The sequence below is a fragment of the Ochlerotatus camptorhynchus genome, unplaced genomic scaffold, assembly GCF_037179485.1.
Source record: "Ochlerotatus camptorhynchus isolate MF236.1 unplaced genomic scaffold, CSIRO-AGI_Acam_v1.1 ptg000178l, whole genome shotgun sequence".
NCBI lineage: Eukaryota > Metazoa > Arthropoda > Insecta > Diptera > Culicidae > Ochlerotatus > Ochlerotatus camptorhynchus.
Genome location: NW_027040668.1, coordinates 1942373 through 1967074, shown reverse-complemented (window position 1 = coordinate 1967074; position 24702 = coordinate 1942373). Strand labels below are relative to the sequence as shown.

Sequence of the window (24702 nt, the reverse complement as noted above, 5' to 3'; positions counted from 1 at the left end):
TTATGACTCACATAGATTTCAAAATTGGTGCTCGTATATGTCACTCTCAGAGCACCTAAATTTACATAAACTTTTCTAAATATGTATCTAATGACTCATCTTGGTAATTCCTGGGAATTGGGAAATACTTTTGTATTTTATGTCACCAAAAAGGTCCATCAAAATGTTTTTTTTTTTCACGTTCTGAAGTTTATTTAATCTCTTCTTAGAAGTATTCCTTGCCTTTACCATATCATTCACTACATTTTACGCCTGTAGCTCACCGGAAGTCACTTGAAATGGCAGGTTATGTCTAAAAGTTTAGAGAAATAGAATAAAAACATGACACAGAAGTAGCTAGTGGCATTCAATTCCTCCAATTTCATGTAAATAAGAATAGGTATCTCACGCTTTCTGAAGGGCAATCACGAAAGAAGGGCAGCTCTGCGTCTGTCATTGCCTTGTGTGCGATGGCACGCAACCCATAGATTGAGAAATACTGTTCAAAACTGTGAACTTTAAAATTAACCACATTTAATGTGGTTGCACACTATGGAATTCAAAAAAAAAAATTGCATCCAGCTCCAACAAACATCAAGACTCTGATTCTAGCGGAAAGTAGGATGATGACCGATAAAGTTTCCCAAAATAAGCCTATTTGCAAATACTTTCCATCTTTCTCTTAAAAACCGCCTTCGTACTACCGCAACGTGATTCTTCATTCCACTTAAGCCAGCAAGAGTGCGCCTCTGCCAGCATCTCACCCAGACAAGATCTATCCCTTATCATATATCAGTAGAACTATTTGCTTTCCGATGCACACTCTTCACTCTCCTCCTGCCACGTTATTCTACCACCCAGCGACTTCAACTGGCGCGCGGAAGACAAGCGCCACTCATCATCTACCAAGACAACGACAACGGCATTGTTATCAGTAGCGCAATAAAGACAATACAAGCTCACAGTGCTATCTCTCCACAGATTTCCTAAACCGCTGGCTGCTGCATCATCTTCCGCTTCCTCCTTCGCCTCCGCCTCCACCTCTCATGCCGAGCATCTTTAAATCTCCCCCGAACAAATCCCCCGGAATCGGTAATTAAGTTATAAAAGAGACCAAAAGCGTGAAAATCACTGCCACATATGCTGTAAAGGGCGTCAAGTGAAGTGGTTCCCATTCGCGTGAGAGAGGTTATAGCTGCCAGCTAGTCCACGGGATAAATGTGAAGGATTATTATTTCAAGGAAAGGAACGCGCAGAAACGAATTGTCGCAGTGATTATACTTCGAAGCAACAGTGACTGTGATATGTCGAGTGTGATGTGTGAACGGTGTTGATGAAACGGTTGACTTGGTGAATGTTAATAGGATTGTTGGCGGCTCGTTCGGAAAACTCGGTTGAATACGATCCAGGCAGAAGCGAGGGGGGTGGGTGTGAAAATGGGTTCGGAAAAGAGGTGCACCGAAATGGTTGAGAATGGAAAAAGTACTAATAGTGTTGATGGTGATGTGAAGGAGTTGAAATTTTCGGAAAACGATGCTGACGGCAGGAATGAGCACACGGAACAGTATGAGAGTTATAAAAATAGTGAGAGCACGAAAATTGGGTCGGAGTTCGAGAAGATGATACCGGATTTCGAGGATATGTTTAAGGATATACCTCAGACTCAGGATACCACATGCGGATTCTGGATATTCAAGGGGCCATTTTTGCAGAAGTGAGTATTGAACAACTGCGGCGAATAGAAGTTGAACAATTTCAGTAATGGTTTTACGATTCTCGATTCTATATCAGTCAGTAAATAATATAATGTTATCACTCCCTTTAGCATTGTTTACGTGTCCATAAACCCTGTAAACAATTCATAGCTCAAATTTTGGTACAATTTGCGTCTTACTCAGCAAACATTGCAAACAAAATAAGAGATTATTCAGGAAAAATATGGTTCTTTAGCTAAAACATGGCTTATTTTGCTATTGTTCAACTCCAATTGTGTATTGGGTAATCAAATGTCTACTTAGCACTGAGTTATTTTTACAGGAAAAGCCTGAAGAAATTGTTTGAGCTTATCCCAAGTAACAATTGCATTTATGAAGGTTCTGTAGACCACGATTTACGCTTTTAAAATGCTTTAAAACCTCTATAAAGCTTGCAATGTTATTTGGGATGACATATCAAAATTTTTCCCTAATTTCCTATTTAAGAATTTCAAATCATAAATTCAGATTGCTTTCAATATTTCTATGCTTCCTTTACTCATATTCTTTGCTGTCACCTGTACTGCTATTCAATATACTACTATCTTTGTTTTTATTTTTTTTTTTCTCAAATGGAATTATAAAGCACACTTATGATTTTATTATTTGTTATAATTTTTCTTGATCTGGTTTTTCTAACTTTATTAATTGAATCTTAAATATTTAAGTTTATTGCATGGATCACCTTCTTTCTATGACTGCTTACCTTAAAATAAGAAGCCTGGTTTCCATTGTTACTAAATCTTCATGCATCTCTCTACAATTCGATGTCTGAGGGCGACCCCGGCGTAGTGGTTAGCATCCATACCTCTCACGCCAAAGTCACGAGATCAAATCCCACCCGGACAAGTCACGAATGACTCAAGAGCGTTAAAGTGACTTGTTAAAAAAAACTCGACGTCTTCTAACTCGATATCGAGTTATAGAACCATAGAAATAATTAATTTTTCGGGAATTGCGATGGTGATTTCCTATAGGATTATTGTTCTATACCTCGATAATTGTATAACTAGTCCCTTTAGTATCAAGTTGTAGAGACTTCAATGTATTAGTATAAAGGAAATAGTTCGCTTGGAATCCTTTCACATTGAGGTGCCATTGTATTTTTCAGACTATCAATGTAGGGGAAATGGATGTTATGTCGGCCTAATGCCCCCAGCAATCGACTAAATTTTCAATAGCGACCAAAAATATCTATTAATACTGTCCCAATGACGCGTTCATCTAGATAATAAATAGATAATTAATAAATAACTGATTTTAGCGATGGGCCCAATGTTAGATCTATAGGCCAACATTAAAGCCATTTCCCCTAATTTCAATAAACTTTATTTTTCCCACTATTTCTGATTACAGTTTATCAGTCTAGTACTCTAATTTAGAAACGAGTCGTTCAAACTCAATAAGGGGCTGTCCATAAACTACGTAGACAGTTTAGGGGGGGGGGGTTGACAATTATCCACGGCCCATACAATTTTTTTTTTAAATTTGTATGGACAATTGTCTACGCATGGTGAGGGGGGGGGGGGTTAAGAATCCCAAAAAAACTGTCTACGTAGTTTAAGAACAGGCCCTAACTACCATGTCAATCCGCCAGTGAAAAGCAAGTAGAAAAAAATGATATCTACCAAAATCAAAGTATTGACCACAAGTTTGGCACCAACAAGTGCTGAAACGTTAGGACGAATAACAGACGTGTCGTTCTAAATCAGTTTATCTTTCCCAATTTATGGATTAGTTCTGCAATGATCCATCCTATACAAATGGTAAATTCATTGAAAAAATCGATCCAGCCTGCAGTTTCACACGCGAGTTTATTCTTTCAGAAAGGCTCAATGAATATTATTAAATAATCCTTTTGCTAGCACCGTTTCATGCATAAGAACTCAATTTTTTTTACTAAATTTCGTCGGTTTACGTCGGAATTTGAAGGCAAACTATGGTTTAAACTTAAGCTACCACTATTAACTAAAGACTAAAGTACTAGAAAAATATGCAACAGACAAAAAATTATCACCAAAAATTCATTTTAAGTCGGATATTTTCGAAACTATCAAGGAATTAATAAACACATAAAGCTATGTTATCGCAAAGTTGGTTTATCAAACCTGTTCTCCTAGACTAAATACCCGCAACTTGGACTACCCATCATCGCTACCCATCAAATCCTGTGCAACACTTGCGCCATCTTTCTTACACACTTTCATCCACTCTTTCTCCAAATTCTTGCCGTTTTGGAAGACCTTCGCTGTTTTTCGGAGCTTGCCCTTCATAATCGCCCAGAATTTTTCTATTGGGTTAAGTCCTGGCGAGTTTGGCGGATTTGCCTCCTTCGGCACAAAAACAGCATAGTTGGCTTCTTACCACTCAATCACCGGTTTTGCGTAATGGCACGATGCCATATCCGGCCAAAACGAGTGTCACCTTCGTGGGATCGGAGGAAGGACAGCAGGCGCTACTGAAGGCATTCTTCTTTATATATTTTGCCGTTGATGGTGTCGGTCGTTATGTACGGCTTGCTGAATTTGCCGCACCCACAGATCACTGCCAGTACTTCTTTACAAATTTGTCGGCCTTCTGCTTTTGGATCTTCTCCGGAACATCCAATGCATTTCGGCTGCACCAACAACTCGCGGTACAGCTTCCTGGCGCGGGATTTGGCCACCGTATTCTGTTTATCGTTTCGGTTAGGTGCCTTCCTTACCTTGAAAACATAAATGACTGCCTGCTTCATTGTCCGCTGGACGAACCATACGGAATAATTGACCTTCTTGGTCACATTCCGAATCGAAAGGTTCGGATTGCGCTTGAAGTAATCCCTCACCTTCCTTGAGTTCACGAGGTCGGTCGTCTTCGCTTTTTTCCGCTGCCAGCTCGCCGCTGGGTTGTCTGGGTATCCTTGGACGATTTTACCACCCGGGACACGGTCGAACTGTCGATTCCAAACTGTTACGCGATCCACCTGTGGGACTGGCCTGGATTTTCCACGACCGTATCCATAATTTTTTGTCGAAGCACTTCTTGCTTGGAAGCCATCTCGATAACCACTTCACAGATTGTGACGGGATTTTGCACATGTAAACATTACACTCTTAACTAGTTTTACGCAAAATTTTATCAATTTTTACCCATGCAATAAAAAGTTATACACAAAAGAAAGTGCCATTTTTTTTTGAGTACAATGTTTATAAAGTTGAGAATTTTTGAAACTGTCTGAAAATTTTAACTAACGCACAAACCAATCTCAAGCCAATATGGTCAAAACTGGGCCTAGCTAGAAATGGGTAAACCATGTTAGGAGTTGCAAGTTAATACATGAACAATACTGACCAGAAATCTGACGGCACCGGTGTTGCTTAAAGGGAATATACACTCAGATAGAAATAAAAACTTTTTTATGTCCTGTTAAAATTGATGGACATTATATGCAAACATTGTAGACTAAACTGTTTCGAGAAACATTGTTGAAGACGGCCATTTTATATGTCTCAAGTGGACAAAGCTATAGAGTGGAAATGTAATACAAACAGTAGTACCAACCGATATAAACTAACGAATTTAAATTGGCTCGCACTGGACTAGCCTATCGGTCCCAAGTAAATCAAGTAACGTAACCCATTTTAGTCGAAATTCTAGTACTACACTATGTTGGTTTTGATTCGCTATAAAAGTTTGACAGATTAAATGAGGGGTTCGTGGATTTTTCTATGTTTCGATGGGTGCATCGATTAGCTTGGGACCGAAGAGAGTACCAGAGCTGAGCCAAAAAGTTGAGCACGTTTCTTCGGGACCTTCTGGCCTTGGAGTTTCCTCTATGATAGTGTTTTTATCATAACTGAACGAGTTTGGTTACAATCTCGGTTTGCGGGAGATTTTTTTTAATTTTAACGGAATGATCCTATTCATTTGCACACCATAAATCCATATATTGCTCAAATTTCACCAAATCTCGAACTAAGATTGAGATTACTAAGCACAAAACAACTATGTCGAAGACTGCCCCTCAAGGTGGGGCTTATTTAAAAAAAAATCGTTTGTGGACATGTTTTCCCATGTGGATAATGATTATTGGGACTAATTAAGTAACATATCATATATTGAGTTTTTTTTTCGATGACATTTAGAGTTGATGCAAGGGGCGTCAGTCCAAAACGAAGAATGTTGAACGTTTTCAAATAAAATTTTTTATTAATTTTACGATATCTTACCTCGTTCTTGAGATATATGGCATTGCGAGGTTCCCGCACATGGACTTACACTTACATATTAATATATCGCAATCAGCATCCTTGTAGTGCTATATTTAGGTTGAGTTAATATGATAAGGAGAGAGAGGAAAAAATGAATTGCAGAGAAAGAGAGAGAAAGAGAGAAAACGAGAAAAGGAGGAGGAAAGCTAAACTCTCTCTAAATATTATTATTATTATTATTATCTCTATTTGGGAGATTTTCAAACTCTCTCTCTAAATAGATATTCAAGCGAACAACGAGTTAGAAAAGGATGTCGAGTTATGGTACCTAAATGTGCATGGGATATGTGGTCGAAGTAGCCTAGATACCCTTCGAGGGAGAAGTAGAGTTGATTGTATTTGATATGTGGTCTAATTTAAACGTTAAATATTAGGAATACTTATCAACAATTGCTCTTTTTTCCATGATGGGAAGATTTTGTTTAGGACGATTTACATTTACAAATACACGTATCTGTTTGTTTGTTGGAAACCTATTTTGACTTTAGACATGCAAACTATGAGCTTATGAAAAAAAAACAATTTAAATTCTATTGACTGGCAAACTTTTATTAGAAATTCGAGCCCAGATCAGGCTGTAGATATGTTCTATGAAATTGTATACGATATATTAGAGACGACAGTACCGAAAAAGCTAAGGAAAAAATCAAAGAAATCTTAAACTCCAGCATGGTACAACAGGCAAAGAAATAATCTCAAAAATAGAAAACAAATGGCTCATAAAACCTATAAAAAAGAACAAAATAATAGTAACATCACAATTTATTTGAAAAAAAACGCATACGAACGGTATAACACTCAGGTTGAAGACAACATTAAATCAGACCCAAAATCATTTTTAACTTTGTTAGAGACAAACAGAAGTGAAATAATTATCCTTCGAAAATTTACCTAGAAAACAAAACAGGAAAAACGACTAGCAAGATCAGTAACTTATTTGCTGAGTTTTTTCAGGATATTTACACAAGTCATGATGACCAAGACCGGGATTACCAGTATTTCTCATACCTTCCTGAGCCAATGAGAGATATTGTAATTAATAATGTTACCCTCAACGAAATCCTACATTCTCTTAATACATTGGATGCATCAAAGGGTTGCTGGCCCAGATGGATAGCCACCAGTATTCTTGAAATCAGTATCGCAGGAGATAGTAAAGCCATTGTTCTGGCTGTTCAACTTTTCTCTCGAATCCGGTTTTCTACCGTCAATTTGGAAGGAATCATATTTGATTCCAATTTTCAAAATTGTAAAAAAATCAGGCGCAAAAAATTACCGTGGAGTTGCTATATTGTCCTGCTTTGAATCTATAATAAATCAAAGTGTTTTTGCACAAGTTAAACATTTAATTACAGGCAAACAGCATGGTTTTGTTAAGGTGATACTCCAAGGAAGCCTTAGCGTGAAACTTCAAAGGCACAAATGTCAGCTTTCACAAAACATACAAATTTGAAATTGCTACTCTCTATTTGTAGTAGCACAGCAAACAAGGAGTAGCAATTTCACATTTGTATGTTTTGTGGAAGCTGACATTTTTGCCTTTAAAGTTTCACGCTAAGACTTCCTTAGAATATCACCTTAAAGGACGTTCAACGACTACTAATCTGTTGAATTTTGTAACATTTTCTATTGACGCAATGGATAGGGGACATTATGTTGAGGCACTATATACTGACTTCAGTAAAGCGTTTGATAGAGTTGATATCCCTCTTTTGCTATTCAAATTATCTAAGTTAGATTTTAGTCAACATTTATTAAAGTGGATTCAGACATACTTGACCGGTAGGACACAAAGAGTTTGATTTGAAGGAGATTTGTCGTCAGTAGTCAATTTAACATCTGGTGTGCCACAAGGTTCCCATCTTGGACCATTACCGTTATTCTATTTGTTAATGATGTAGAGCACATATTGAATATTCTGAATGTCTCAATTTATGCAGACGACATGAAACCTGGAAATTCGTGAAACGTCTGATCTTGTAGTATTTCAACAAGAAATTGATAACTTTAACACTTGGTGCACAAAAAGTTCATTAAAGCTTAATGTGAAGAAATGTAATTCCATTTCATTTACAAGAAAGAAAATTATTAGAAAAGAACATGTAACAATAGGACAAAACAAAGTTGAAAGGTGCAATCAAGTTAGAGATTTAGGTGTTATACTAGATTCAAAATTAAGCTTTGATGAACATTATAATAACATTATACAAGGCAAGCAACATGCTAGGGTTTATTAAAAGGTTTAACTTTCATTTCAATGATCCATACACAATCAAAACATTATAATTTGCATATGTTAGGCCCCTCCTTGAGTACTGTAGTATAGTCTGGGCTCCATATCAAGATACTCATATAAACCGCAGTGAATCAGTTCAAAAACAGTTTCTATTATTTGCTCTAAGAAAGTTAGGCTGGACGAGTTTACCCTTACCATCTTATGAGTCTCGATGTATGTTGATCAATTTGGATTCCCTTCAAAAGCGAGGGCAGTTTGCAATGATAGCTTTTATAAACGATGTTGAAGCACAAAGAGTGAATGCCCCAGAGATTTAAGAAAATCTAAATTTTTATGCTCCCACTCGTTCCTTAAGAAACAGAAATATGTTTTATATTCACAACCAAAGAACAAACTATGCCAGGAACGCGCCTTTAAATAGAATGATGTCTTGTTATAATAAACATTATGAAACAATTGATTTTTTTTTTTAATTTCATTAGAGAGATTTTTAGCCGTTGGCTAGTTCAGGGCTGATAGCGGGTCACTTTTTAGTGACTTTGTCACTTTTTTTAAGGTGGTCACTTCAAAGTCTCTATTTTCGTCAAAAAGTCACTAAAGTCACTTTTTTTTAAAGCGAAGGAGGCGCTCAATAAAGAACGCAAAATATATTTCTTGAAAAAAAAAAATTTCAATCATAAAATCTTTTTCAGTGCACCTATGTATAGCTCTGTTTAGGAATATCGGTCAATTATTTTCGCTTTGACAGGTTAAATGTTGACTGAAGTTCACTTCTATTCGGGCCTACGAAATATGGCGCACAGGTTGACAGATCCTTATGGGGATTTTCTGTGGAGTGAATGAATACGAATGAATCACACAAGGAGTAAAGAGTTCTAGCATATGAAGATGAGTGAGATTAATGTTATTCTTACTCTTTCTGGCGAAAAATTCGCCCAAACATACCGCCGAACAATGAGGTATCCGCTTTCTTTTATTCGTTAATAAAATAAAATTCCGCAGTGAAAACAACGACAAGAGAAATTTCATAAAACATAACCCCACCTAGTGCGTTTTTTTATTGTGCATTTCTCACCCAACTAAACTACTTTTTCGGTAGCTTTCCAAATGGCGGAAATGGTCGTAAAACTGCGCTTTTGCATTGCATCGGCTTGAGGTGTTCGGCGCACTTTTTCCTTGCCTCGTAAGGAATACGCTAAAGTGACTAGACGTCCCGGATTCGCCTTCCTGTCCCGCATTACCAAATGTCCTGCAAAACGTCCCACATTATCAAGTGTCCCGGAAATTGCCGCGTTCGAAATGTTGCTTTTGGTTTTTCGTTAGTGTATTTTTGGTTGTTTTCGATTCCATCATTTCTACGGGCTTCTTCAACGTAGTCCGAAATCCTGGTTTCGGTTTATTTAGAACTATAAAAAAACCACAACACCGGTGTTGTAAATTTTGGTTTACGCTAGATATATTGTGCATTATTTTGAACCTGGTATATGCTGGAAAATCCTTTGAAGTACTTGAAGGTACTATGACGTTTTGAGAACTTCTCTAAAATGCTGGGATATTCTTGTGAGATTTTTCGTATTCTCTACAATTCTGGGAGCTTCTTTTGATTTTAGCAGCTTTGGAGAAGCTTGGTGTTCTTATATTAAGTATTTGGACTAATTGAACTAGAACTTCAATCCGAAAAACAAAATTGATGTGCAAGGAAACTATCTGAAGTTCTGGAAAATAATCTAAAGTTCTATGAACTTTTCCTGAATCCTCACATTTTCTAAAGGAGCATTCCTCTAGCGTAATTTTTTTTAATAATTCAAGACCCGCTACCCCTTCGTCCTTAAAATCAATAAACTTCTCTGAAGCTCAAAGAGCTTTTTGAACTTCTGACATATTCTACCAAGTTCCTCAAACTTCCTTGATGTTCTGCGATATTTAATGAAAAACTTTAACCCTCTCTTTAGTTAGTTTTTTCTTGAAATATTTTGTTCTTTGGAATTCTTTGAGATTCAGGGAACTTTTTTATATGCTTTGAATATTATTGAAATTATAAAAAAATTCCAAAGGATTAAAAAAAAAGTTTAGACTTCTTCGAAATGCTGGCAGATTCTAAAAGTTGTTTAATTTTTTTAGAAGCTGGGAGAAATTCTCTCAATATATAAAGTTGTCTGAAATTCTTAAATTTTCTCTGATGTTCTAGGATCTTCTATGAAACTTTTAAGCTTCTTTAAAATTCTGTAAAATTCATTAGTTTTTAGGACTTCTCTGAAATTTGAGGAAAATCTTTAAAATTTTCAAAATTTACCTGAAGTTCTTTAAAACTTTCTGAAAACTTATGATCTTCTCTTAAGGCTTTGAGTTAAGATAACATGCTGGAGGATTCTCAATAAACCCTTCAAATTGCTCTTAATTTTTCAGATTTTTTTAAAACTATATATTGTTGAAATAAACTGACGCAAGGTTCTTAAATAATTTTGAAGTTCTCCCAATGATCTTCTCTGAACTTCATTAATATCTATGGAACTTCTTGAAGTGATGAGTACTTCTATAAAGTTCTGAGGGCTTCCCTCTAAAATTGTCGTGTACTGCATGTTTCGTTGAAGTGAATTACTGAAGTCTAAGAAATAAGAACATTTATAAAGCTATTAAATAATTTTAATAAATTAATTTCACATAATGAAGGATTATTCATCTTCTCAGTGAGAAAAATATAAGTGAGTTTATATAGTAATATAATTGGTTAAGCATAACTAAACTGTTTTGTTTTTTTGAGAAAAACTAATTGTTGCACCAAAATAAAATATCTTTAGAATACGGGGATGTTGTTGTACGGTAGCGACACCTACTTGAGTTAAGAGAAGAATCAGAAATATGTAAAAAAAAAAGTGAGTTGCACGAAAAGACCTGTTTTCGTTTCAATAGTTTGAGTCCATATTAATAGTTTTTATGTGTTTTTTAGGTGAAGTGGCTATGTTCAACCTTTTTCATGTATAAAATCAATGATTCCATGGAGCATTGTTGAATAACGAGGCGATTTGTGAATCGATGATTTTTGTGTGTTTAATTGTGTGTCCAAACTTCAATTTTTAGAAAATTATACAAAAACAAGGATATGGCTGAAATAGAGCTGGCTCAAGCCATGCTTGATGGTGTCGAGTCAGTGCGCAAAAAGCAAGCGTCGCAAAAACGAGCAGCTGACAGCATGGAGGAAATAGTCAACAAGAAGAAAGCAACTGTTATAACTAACTACTTCGGAAATAAGTAGTACTAATTTCCCTATTTTGGATCCTCTATTAGCTGTCACTAGATTCATGTACTATTCATTGTTGATTTTAAACTGTTTATTAATAAGGTGAACCTGATACTTCAACTAGTCAAATATATTGGTTCCATGCATCTGCATTCAAAGTTGAAGTCATCATTACGTTTTTGTGGACCACTCAGTGTTCGCTGAAGGATTGTTTACGTTCTGATGATGGATGATAACAAACTTTTACTGGAAAACAAGGAGAAATTCATACTAAACAAAGAATCTAATCTCGGCACAGAAGCACAAGATAAGGTTGAATCACATTAAATTCAACCCAGAAATAGACATTCATTTTACATTTTTTTTTTGCAAAAAATGTTAATTAAAACAAGTGGTTCACTATGGGATGCTGAAAGCTTTATGCTCTAAACCCAGCAAACTAGGCAAGTCAAATGATCAACTCAGTTGAATTCAATTGACTTGAAAAGTTGAGCCTGGTTCAACTTTTTTCAATTCAAGTGAGTTGATCAAGTCAGTTGAATGGCATGGTTTACACGTTCAATTCGCGTTCAAGTCAGTTGAATTCAACTGACTTGATCTTTTGACTTGTCCTGTCTAAACCCAGCTTTAGGGTTTTAATTTGGAACATCTGACTATAAAGGGTGATACGGTCAAAATTTGGTCAAGGGAAAACGCGTGTAAATCGGTGAAATCGTTTATTTAAAAAATCAAATTAAATTTCTTTTTCAAGTTCAATTAGTATAAAATTCAGGAAAAATATTCAGTTGGGCTTCCACTTTTCCAAATCCGAATTGCCGGGCTTTACGCTTGACCCCTGCCATCAGATTTTGTACAGCCACCTTGTCCACCTTCTTCGCCGCAGAAAGCCAGTTTGCCTTGAACTGCTGCTCGCCCTTAGCAGTTTTTTTGGTCTTCTTTAGGTTCCGCTTGACAATAGCCCAGTATTTCTCAATTGGGCGGAGCTCTGGCGTGTTGGGAGGGTTCTTGTCCTTGGGAACCACCTGCACGTTGTTGGCGGCGTACCACTCCATGGCCTTTTTACCGTAATGGCAAGATGCCAAATCCGGCCAAAACAGTACGGAACAACCGTGTTTCTTCAGGAAAGGCAGCAGACGTTTATTCAAACACTCTTTCACGTAAATTTCTTGGTTGACAGTCCCGGAAGCTATGAAAATGCTGCTTTTCAAGCCACAGGTACAGATGGCTTGCCAAACCAGATATTTCTTTGCGAACTTTGACAGTTTCATGTGCTTGAAAACATCTGCTACCTTTCCCCTTCCTTTTGCCGTATAAAACTCCTGTCCCGGAAGCTGCTTGTAGTCGGCTTTGACGTAGGTTTCGTCGTCCATTACCACGCAGTCAAACTTCGTCAGCATCGTCGTGTACAGCCTCCGGGATCGCGCTTTGGCCGTCGTATTTTGTTTATCATCGCGATTTGGAGTCACTACCTTCTTGTAAGTCGATAGTCCGGCTCGTTTTTTGGCTCGATGCACGGTTGTAGACGATACACCCAGCTTATTTGCGGCATCTCGGAGAGAGAGGTTAGGGTTTCGCTTGAAACTACCGGCAACTCTCTTTGTCGTCTCAGCGGCTTCCGGTTTTCGATTTCCCCCGATCCAGACTTCCTGGCTGTCGACAAACGTTCCCCAAACACTTTAATTACATTTGTAACGGTTGATTTGGCAACTTTTAGCGATTTTGCCAACTTTCGCGATGTGCGAGCAAAATTTTGATACGCTGCTCTTCTTGCTTGGACGGCATTTTGACAACTGAAGAGTGAATTCCAAAATCAAAATAGAAGCAACATTCTACACACACACACCTTCAAAATGAGGGGTGTTCAGGTTTTTTAAATGCAAAATTGAAAGAAATACGTCAAGTTGATATTGACCAAATTTTGACCGTATCACCCTTTATGTTAGATTTTGCTGTGCTTCCGTAATTGGTAAGTTTCCGTTTGATTTAATCAATATTTTTCATAAAATAGATACTGAAGAGTTGTGAAAGGAAATGGATTTTACCGGATAATCGCTCCAGTTTTTCTGACCAATTACAATAATTCCAATAGTGCACTAAACGAAGCGGTTAAATTTAATAAGAGTAATGCATTAGGAGATGCCATTAGATAACGAATAGTATTGCGAGCTCAAAGCTGACAAAAACTCATATGGGACTGATGTGCAGCCCTGTCTGTAAGAAAACTGACAACATATAAGTGCTTGTATACAATACCAACCGAGGGTCACAGTCTCGCCATTCAATGCTCAAAGCTTGAGGGTATTTGTTCAAATGAAATACTATATGGATGCGCATGAAAGCTAGTAGTATTGCCAGTCTTTTTGGTACGTTGTGTTCCATCGAACAGCTGAAATTTAGATGTGTTTTCCTGCAGATGAAGACGGATTATATAGGTTGTTGTATTATAAAACACGTAAAAAACCATACAATAGCGATAGTTTTTATTAACGATAATTATAATGAATTTTCATAGCATAATGTTTAAAATGTAACACACATTTTGAGCAACAATTATGAATTGGAACAGGTTTACTGAAAAAAGGATTTATCTTGAAAATTGAACAAAATAAAAGAGTAGCCAGCAGCAGGCTAGTGTAAAAATCAATCACTCATGTCTGTTTACAACAGATACCGATCATACAAGAACAAATACTACTAATATTGACAAAATGCTTAAAATCTTCTTATACATTTTTAAATTCGAGCTCAATAAGTTCTACTTGGGTCTCCTTTTTTGGTCACTTTTTGTGCCTTAAAAGTCACTTAATGGTCACTTTTTTACTCATTTTAGTCACTTAATGGTCACTTTTTTACTCATTTTAGTCACTAAAATCACTATTTTTGGATATATTTGGTGCTATCAGCCCTGCTAGTTCATCTCTAAACAATTTATTTGACAATGAACAAAAATGCTCTTAAAAAACGTTTCTTTTCGAGGTACGTCAGAGATTGAAAATTAAAAAAGATGTTAAGTGTTTTTGTAAATTAAGCTGGTCTACATTTGATTGACGACGAATAAATGAATAGCAAAAGATAAGCAATTATAACGGAGTTAAAAGGAAATAAATCAACACACACAAAAATCTTTCACAGGTTTTGGAAATTATCCTTCTTAACCTATGGTTCCATTGCCGTTTTAAGTCCTCATGATGTCTCTCAGCTTGATCGTTTATGGCCTCCTAATTAACTATTTACTATTTTGCTTCTATGAATATAGGGTTCATAAAGTGTGGAGGCGAACCAGCCCAAGGCTGAAAGCCTCCTTAATAAAGCTAAATAATAATAATAATTCATAAAGTAGGAAAATTCAGGAATGGCAAACTGTAATCTATCTTCTTCTTATTCTTATTGTCCTTCTTATTATTCTTCGGCGCCTTTCAAACTATTGCTTATTGCATATTAGCTTATTGCGTGCTCTCAATTTAGTGTTCCGGATGCACTGTCACAGTTAATAATTGAGAGCTTTCGATGCCTTTTTGCATTGCTATAATTGTCTGGCAAGCAGCGTTGTTAAAATATCAAAAGATCAAATCTCACCAATGAGCACGCTCTCACTTGATTTTCGTAAACAAGAATCAACATGTTTGCTGTTGTTTGCATGTTCAACTGTGGATGATATTACAAGCTTAGATACGGTAGCTCTGAATATCAAGCAAACAATACTCACCAACTGCAATTCTCACCAAACTATGGTGAGTTTGAGTTTCAAAATGTTTGCTTTACACCCGAACACGAACCGAAACATTCACCACTGCTGGCAGCAGTAACATCGTGTCTACCATCGGTGTAGAGTAAAGAGAGATGGCAAACTATGCTTTCTCTTTCTACGAAAACGATGTGCAATGGAATCAGATTTGCGTCTACATTTTTACATGTTGTGAATAGTCTCGCAATATCAAAGGAGCTTGTAAAATCAATATCATGCTTGATATTTTGTTCCAATGTCACGCGTGATATTAAGAGCCTATCAAAGCGGGAAAAAAAATCATTTGAGTGATGATTATGCCATCACTACTGGCAAGTACAATCAAAGGGAGGTCGAAAAATTTTCCAACCTGAAAAATTCCTATACTGGACCGGGAATTGAACCCATCGACCTCCAGCATGGTCTCGCTTTGTAGCTGCGCCTTTACCGACTGAGCTAAGGGAGAAATTGTAATTTCTACCACATTTATAAAAAAAAAGTTCTTTGTTCCCATTCAAGATATTGAGGTGCTCAGCATATCTCTGAGTGATGCAGCCTGCTTTCTTCCTGTTAACTGGGCAACATTATAGAACCAAGCCGAAACGACTATTTTTATACAAGCGTTCATACGAAAAACGTTTCCCCAATGAGGCCCCTGATCTCCAAGATTTAAAGAAGGTGACTTTCTCGTTCCATATCGTGATGGTTTTCATTGATAATGGCAAGATCAATTAGTACTTCACTTAGATACCACGTGCGTGATGTGTGCTGCTATCTAAAACTTCGATTTAAATATAAAAAAAATTGGATATCATCAGATGATTCCGTTCAGATTCGAAAACTCAATATTGTAATTATTGCTTTTTCGAATCTGAACGGTATCATCTGAAAATATCCAAATTTAACAAGAATAATCAACAATACGTACATCTATCACCGCAAGCATACTAATTACGATACATCATTATGTAAGTGTAAGTCCATATGAGTCAACGTCATTATGCCATATATCCTCAAGAATGAGTGAAGACACCGTAAAATGGACTCTTTTTTGGCCCCTTGGGCCCTTAGGGTCACAAAATCACGTGTTTACTTTTTTCTGTTTGGGACCTAGCAACACTGCAACCAGTAATTTGATCTATTTTAGTATATCCCGTGTCCTTAGTCTAGTGTATGTCGTATATCACTATTGAGAAATGATGAAGTATTCGATTTTTTCTACAATTGTAATTCTTGCATTCATCGCAAGGATACGACTCTAATTGAAAGGTCTCGCTATTTAAACCCTTCGGTGTGTTGAAATTCCCTCCGCGCGCCCCTTTGTCATTCAAAATTGGATTCCTTAGCAACAAAAATAATCAATGGCACCGATAATGACCATGCATCAGAACTCTAGTCTTAACCACTTCAAACTAGGGGACAACGAATAGAAGATTAGGAATCACATAGATGACGACAACTAACTCATTTTTTCGTTGTTTCAAGATCATCCTCGGTAGACAAAGCCGAGTCTTGTCACTATCAACAAGGCATAACAAGTAACAAGGACTAAGATGTGTTCCTTGGATTACTGAAAAATCCAGTTCCCCTAGTTTGAAGTAGTCAGGACTAGGAATCGGTGGTAGGTGAAAAGGTGATCTACCCACGTTACGGTGCAATGTTTACTTATAGAAGCATATGTGTTATATGAAAAAGCTCATCGTTCGGCAGTTTTGTCTAAGACCCCTTGCACCACCTTTTATTAATCCATTAGTAGTAATGAACGAAGACTGGATGGAAAAAGGCTAATTCTAGATATATCGTAAAAAGTTGTTAAAGCTAACAGCGGAATATGGGAATTAGGACGGTCAATTATTTCAACAGGATCAATTATTTTCTACGCAGTTGGTTCAAAAATGAATGATAGCACTAGGCTGGAATGATAAGCCTTGTGTTTAACGTTTCAATTCCGATTGGAAGATGGACAACTGTTTTTATTGCAGAAATATACGCTATCTTAGAGTGTGTATATATTTGTCTAAAAAGGAATTATCGACACATGCGAATTTGGATATTCAGCACTGAATGCACTAGAATTTTGCACATGCCAATCAAAACTGGTGTGGGAATGCATAATATTTTTGAAGCAACTGTCAGTCAAAAACCAGGTTTATCTATACTGGGTACCTGGCCATTGCGGAATCGAAGGATATGAAAAAGCTGATTTACTCGTAAGACAAGGTTCAAGTATCGAATTTATACGATCAGAACCTTTCTGTGGGGTATCTTAATGTGTAAAACGAATGCCCCTTTATTCTGCTGAAATTGAAAAGTCCCTTAGAGTTGAAATAGCACTCCCGTATTTGAAGTATACAGTCCTGAAATCTTACTCAGGGTCAGAATTTTCTTGGGAGTCTCCTGAAATTACTCTGAAAGTTCCGCCCTACATTATCTTCGATTATATGATAATAAAATCCATCAAACTATCTTCAGGTTTTTCTTGAAATGATTTACCAAGGCTCTTCTCGGAATTCCCTGAAACTCTCCTGAATTGCTTCGGAATTTCTGTTGAACTATCTTTAGAATTCGCCTAGAATAAAAGGTGTCCCACGTCAAATTGCATCACCAAAAAAAAACGCTTTAAAAAATTAACCATCGGGTATTTTCTTGCAAATTGGAGTAGAATTAGTTTAGAGTGTATTGTTTACACTGTATTTTTATCGCTGTCAGTTTTTCGAAAGTTGGCAAAAATGGCGTCACCCGAAAAGCAACGTCGTGAATTGATTTTGCACAAGCACCTGGAAAATCCTCAACTCTCCCATCGTGTCAAGCGTTTAAGCGGAATCCCACTGCTTCGGTCAGGGATGTGGCCAAAAAGTTGAATCTGTCCAAGTCTTTCATTCAGAGAGCCAAGGACCGGGAAGGACTGCATTCTTACAAAGTGCAGAAGGATCCAAATCGAGACGAACGGCAAAATACGGTTGGAAAGTCACGTGCTCGGAAACTGTTCACCCAGATGCTGACGAAGCCTCAATGTCTCATCATGGATGATGAGGCTTACGTCAAGGCGGACTTCCGGCAGCTTCCAGGGCTATTGTTCTTCACCGCCCAGCACAAGTTCGATGTTTCGGAGGAAGTAAGGAAGCAGAAACTTTCAAAGTTTGCCCAGAAATAGGGGAAATGACGGCTTCGGCATGACAGACTATTTTCGGCAACCCAAATTGAAACACTATTTTCACTGGATTTTCTTACGAAAACACTTCGCTGAATGCATGCAAACGATTCTTTATGCTTTCAGCTTCAATTTGACTATATTTTTACCACTGAGAAAAAGCAATCTAGCAGGGTTATCTTGAAATGAAACACACGCACTACAAATTGTAGCTGATTTCGAGTTGCCGATAATAGAACAGCAGATTTACATGCAGTTCAAATGGAACGGTTGCCGAAGAAAAACTGGTTGCCGACAATACTCGCTCTCACTAGAGAAGATTGGAGCTTTGTAAAAGCGTTTCAAAACAGTTTTTGACAATTCTTTCGACTGAAATTGTTAGAGCAGCTGGCAGCAAAAGATGGTAAACAAACCAATACTGCATATGTGTGCGTTCCATAGAGAAAAAGGCTATGGAAATAAGGTCGCTGCTTAGGTTGCCGAGAATACGTAAATTCCCCTACATGATTTGGCAAGCGATCTGCTCATATGGCAAACGGAGTGCGCCGTTCGTGACTACCGGGACTGTAAACGGGGAGATCTACCTCAAGGAGTGTCTACAGAAGCGTCTGCTTCTTCTGTTGAAGCAACACAAGGGCCCTACGATTTTCTGGCCGGATTTAGCTTCGTGCTACTATTCAAATGTTGTCCTGGAGTGGTACGAAGCCAACGGGGTCACTTTCGTACCCAATTACATGGACCCCCTCCCCTCCCCCCAACGCACTGGAACTAAGGCCCATCCAAAAATACTGTGCTATTATGAAGTAGGCACTACGGAAGCATCCCAAGGAGGTCAAATCTGAGGAAGACATGAAGAAAAAGTGGGTTTCCGTACAGAAGAAGCTGCAGCCAGATGTTGTACAGAACCTTATGAGTGGAGTTATGCGTAAGGTGCGAGCGTACGGTTATGATATTGAAGTTGAATGAAATAAATATGCCAAAAGCTTACTAATGGGTTGAATTTTATTGTCTGCAAGTTTGAAAAGGATCGGTCAACTATGTAATTTTCTACAGCGTTTTTTCGTGATGCAATTTGATGTGGGACACCCTTTACTTAATATAATTGTCACCTGAAATTCCTTGAAGTACTCCTATAAATTTATTACTTTCCATAATTTCTTAAGAGCTATCTTCAGAGTTCAATTTTTTATATTTCTGCATAGCATTAATTTAATTCGTTCTCATAATTGGCTATTTATTTGCTCAAGAATTCTGTTGGATACAACGTAGCAGGTAGCACCAAGGGAAGTTGTTGTGCTCGCTATGGAAGCCTATCCGAGGAACCAACACTGAATGAACAAACTAAAAATGTTTCATTCTATATTATGCTCTTGACGAATAAATACATAATTTTAAATAATGATTCAAGTCTTCTAAAAATTTACGCGGAATTCTAATCACAAATTTTTTTTCTCAGAAAGTTTAATGTCCAAACCTCAGTATCTTGAAAATGTTTGTGAAATTGTTAAAAACTTTAAGATTTAACTATTTTGTCTTCCAATTTCAAAATTCAGTCTCTCACTTTCTACATTTCAATCTTATGAACCATTCACTTCGATTGCTTTCGTTAGGTGGCATTCGGGAAATTTGGATTCTGTAACTATGGAATTTTCCATAACCATGTTGATAGGTTGACAAAGGGGAGACTTCTTTCGTTAGCGTTAGCGTTAGCGTTAGCGTTGTTATGATATACTTCGTAGATTGGATACTAGCGACACTCACGTCTCTTCTAAAATTCTCAGTTAGACTACTTTCAGGAATAATGCTGAGGAGTAAACATTGGTTCCAATCTAAACAAGAGTAACAGAAGCATGACTGTCGCTATTCCCGGCCACGCCCATCTTTACCATAACTAGGGATAGGGAAGGAAATGTTGATGTAGTACTTACTTAACGAGAGGCCACCGACTTAGCGACACCCTCATAAGTGCTACGGAGTTGGAGGGTTGGGTAGGGTATTCGGTTAGGATTCACCTCAAGTTGGCGATGCAACCAAAAGTATGTATTGTTTATTTGTTGTTTATTTAATCTCTCGATAGCCGGCTATCGATAGAACATATTAATTTTGTTTAGTGATAATGAATTTTAAGAGTCATGACGGAGAGCTTGGAATTAAACCCATGATTTTCTGCTCAGTAAGCAAAAACGATCCCTCCAGGGTCATCGAGCATCTCAGAACCATAACGCTTCGCGACAATACAGGACTACGTTTTCACTTGATATGCAAATAGTTTCCGAGGTTAATGTTCAATATCAAATATACAAATGATGGTGGCGATTTATTGTGCTGTGGAAGAGCTTGGGGTTAAATCCACGATTTTCTGCTCAGTAAGCAAAATCGATCCCTCGAGGGTCATCGAGCATCTTATAATCCACAGCGCTTCGCGTCAAAGTACGAATATATGGATGAACTATCTATTATTGAATAACTATTATTTACGATAATTACATGAAAGAAATAAAATATAAACTACAAACAAAACGTGACTTCTAAAATCTCAAAAAGATATTCTTACAAATATATTTCACGCAACCAGAAATTTTAAAACCATTAGACGCTATAATGATACTCTGCACATGTTAGACACAAGAAGAGGCCAAAAAGCAAGCGTCGGACACACAAAACCCGCCAAATCCAGTCGCAGTCACAATCAACGATTCTACGAATCGCGAGCGCTCACGAATTATAAAACCGCCGACTGCGGCACTCTGAAATCGAAATTGACAGGCTCTATGCGTCAAACACCCGCCACCAAATCTCCTCCCGCATCCAACAACACAAATCTCCATTACAACATCTAACGAATTCAAAACTCCGAAAATCACTCATCTATAGCAAGTGAGTGAAAGCAACCCTGCATGCAACGATTCTTCATGATACACTTTTTCTGCCTATCTTTCTATTGGGCCTGTGGACATGCGTTAGCTTCGAAACTTCTAACCAAACTGGGAAAATTTACAGATCACAAAAAAAAGAAACTTGAAAAAAACTTTCAAAGGTAATTACAAGTAAAATAAATATTGATTATTTAACGCAAAAACGAGCAAGTAATATTAAATGTCTTGTATCGTATGCTAATGCTAATTGACTGTAACAAAAATAATATGCTTAAAAAATAAAATATTATTAAAATTATGTGCAAAATTTACTAGAAGATCATTATTTTATTGGTGAGAAGTTTCTAATAGGCCCTCCCAGTTCCTCTGTATACAGAACAAATCTGATATTATAATCAGAATTGCTCAGTCTGCATGAAGCAGCCGATTTCATCAAGGAAGTTCTATTAACAACCAAGAATTAATCGTTTGAGGCATACTGAAGCATTAAGAAGGTGATATGTGTCACTATAGGAAATCATCATCGTTGCAAATATAAAGAAATTAAACATAACCCTTTGCTTCAGTACCGTCAACCTCCATGTCCATGGGGAGGGGACAAAGGGGAGACTTCTTACATCATCAAAAAGTCTGTAGAAAACGTCTAATCGAAGTTTTTCCCCTCCTTACCCTAAGAATTTATTCTTCTTATAATAAAGAATCGTACAAATCTTATCAGAATTGACCTTAATAAAAAAAAACTATCATTTTTATTCGTTTCTTTATGGACCCTTGCCAATGGAAAAATAAGAACTACTGAACTAATTCAAAATTTCTTCTTCTTTATGCCCAGATTCGCGAACAAAAAAGCCTACGTCTTCCTGTACGGCGTCGTCGGGTGCATATTTTCCGCTACTTACGCGTACTTCAACGGTACCATCACCACCTTGGAGAAGCGATACAAAATACCTAGCAAAAACACCGGCATCATCTCAGTGGGCAACGACATCAGTTCGCTGTTCCTATCGGCCATTCTCAGCTACTACGCCGGCAAGGGGCACCGTCCTCGGTGGATAGCTTTCGGGCTGTTTACCATTGTCCTCTTTTGCTGGTTGAATGCACTGCCTCATCTGCTGTACGGGCCGGGGGAAGCCGCCCTTTCGTTAACTACGGAGTTTGGTGCTACCTACGATGAAGATCAGACCAAAGAAGTTTTCGAAGCACAGAAAGCGAAGACACTGTGTCGGAGCAATGGGACACGTGGGGCAGAGTGCGAAATCGAGGAAGGTAACATTGCGCCCCAGGTGGTGCTGTTTGTAGCTCAATTCATATCCGGTGTCGGAAGTTCACTGTATTACACGCTGGGTGTTTCGTACATGGATGACAACATTAAAAAGTCGAAAACTCCAGCTCTGGTTAGTGAGTATCTGTTGCAACTGAATGACGCTCTTTACTACAATTGATTTCTTTTCCTGCATTTTAAGGTGTATCGTATTTCCTGAGAATGCTTGGACCAGCGATTGGCTACACCCTGGCTTCCTACTGCTTGAAGCTGTACATTAGTCCATCAATGACTCCTACTATCACCAATAACGATCCTCGATGGCTGGGAGCTTGGTGGATTGGATGGCTTGCGCTGGGGTTAGCTCTGTCCTTCTTTGCGCTGTTCATGGCCATGTTCCCGAAGCAACTACCGAGGGCGGCTGTAAGGAAACGAATCGCTGCTGAGAAACAGAAGCTAGGAATGAAACTCAGCGAAGCTAAGAAGGAAGACGAGTTACCTGCATCGTTCAAAGATATGCTGAAGACCTTCAAGCGATTGGTGAAGAACAGGATCCTGATGCTGAATAACATTGCTTCAGTGTTCTACTTCTTCGGGTTCATGCCATACTGGATCTTTACTCCAAAGTACATCGAAACCCAATACAAACAGTCGGCTTCGACTTCCAGCTTGGTGACCGGTACGGTAGCATTGTTGTTTTCGGCTATTGGAGTTTTGCTCTCCGGTATTGTCATTTCGAGATACAAACCAAGGGCCCGGTACATGGCTGCATGGAACGTAATGGTAGGACTGCTTTCGGTCGCTGGAATGGTAACATATGCCTTCCTCGGATGTACGGCCGCAGAGAACTCTGTCATTGTTAATCATTCGTCAGCGTGAGTTTTAAGCCAGCAATAAACCTCACCGTAGCTTTCATTATAAACCATTTTGCTTTTACAGTACTGACCTTATTCCAACGTGCAATTCCAACTGCCAATGCGACTACGTCAAATATTCACCTGTCTGCGGAGAGGACGGTAACACCTACATTTCTGCATGTCACGCTGGTTGCAAGCAACAGTATCAATCGGGAGACGTGAAGGTAAATGACCGGCCTCCTGAATAATCTTTATCGTTTCTATTTGGTCAAGTGACCGGAGAGTTTTCTTATCTTATCAATCCCCGTGCTTTAATCCTAGAGGACAACCTTATTTACTACACTTACCCTTACCTTTCCACTTTTAGATTTACGATGATTGCTCTTGTATATCAGCCAGGAATTACTCTACCAATAATCCGAGTTTTGAAAGGCTACTGTCCTCCAACAGCACCTTGAAGACACCGTATTCGCTCACGTATGATGCGCTGGTATGAATCCGCTTTCTATTTTCTTCAAGGACAGTAAACTAATCACGGAACCCATTCCAGGCACCCCAAGGTGGCAAAGCTCTTGCAGGACCTTGTCCAATGGATTGCCAGAAGGAGTTCATCACGTTCTTGGTGGTGATGTGCTTCCTCAAGTTCTCCGGGGCGACGGGTCGAGCTAGTAACTTTCTGGTATCGGTGCGATGCGTCGACGAAAAGGATAAAACCGTATCGATGGGCTTCGGTATGATGCTGCTCAGTCTTTTGTCCTTCATTCCGAGCCCGATCTTTTTTGGTTTGGTTCTGGATAAGACCTGCTTGGTATGGGGGAAGACTTGTTCCGGCAAAGGGAACTGCTGGTTGTATGACGGAGAATCTTTGAGGTATGGAAACATCTCGAAACATGAAGATTACGATGTAATATTCATCGCACTTTTTTCTGTTTTCAGGTACCTTTTGAACTTCATAGCGGCAGCATTCGTGCTGGTGGGGACGCTAGTCGATTGCGGTGTTTGGTATTACGTGAAAGATTTGAAGATTTTTGACGAAGAAGTTAAGGATAAGGAAATTGCTATGGCCGAAAAGGAAGAAGAAATCACAACAGATCGACCGAAGTAACAGAAGACTTCGTATCCTTCAGAATAGCTCGTATGTTTTGGGAACATTCCAAAGATTTATTTGTACATTAAATTAGTAAAAATTATGCTTTTAGTAATAATAGAATCTGAAAATATTTACAAAAGTTGTTTTTTGATAAACAAAAAAGATGACCAAAATTAGTTATCGAACTCATTCCAATCGCACATAATTTCTTACTGTCAAGTATGTCTGAAGCCCTTTTAACTGATCCATAAATTAATGAACCAAATATGGACCTATGTCATCATAA

General features: G+C 38.0%; 2 protein-coding genes across 2 annotated transcripts in view; one reads left to right on the top strand and one right to left on the bottom strand.

The window, feature by feature from the left end:
• The window catches only part of dve (SATB1_N and homeodomain domain-containing protein dve), an 897131-nt gene that overhangs the window by 755404 nt on the left and 117025 nt on the right, over positions 1-24702 (bottom strand). The window lies entirely within an intron of this gene.
• LOC135701876 (solute carrier organic anion transporter family member 74D-like) lies at positions 1060-24536 on the top strand. Its single transcript, XM_065222815.1, has 7 exons — positions 1060-1693; positions 22041-22606; positions 22672-23344; positions 23409-23550; positions 23694-23816; positions 23877-24196; positions 24263-24536. The coding sequence occupies exons 1-7, from the start codon at positions 1416-1418 to the stop codon at positions 24429-24431; spliced, it is 2271 nt and encodes a 756-aa protein (XP_065078887.1). The 5' UTR covers positions 1060-1415; the 3' UTR covers positions 24432-24536.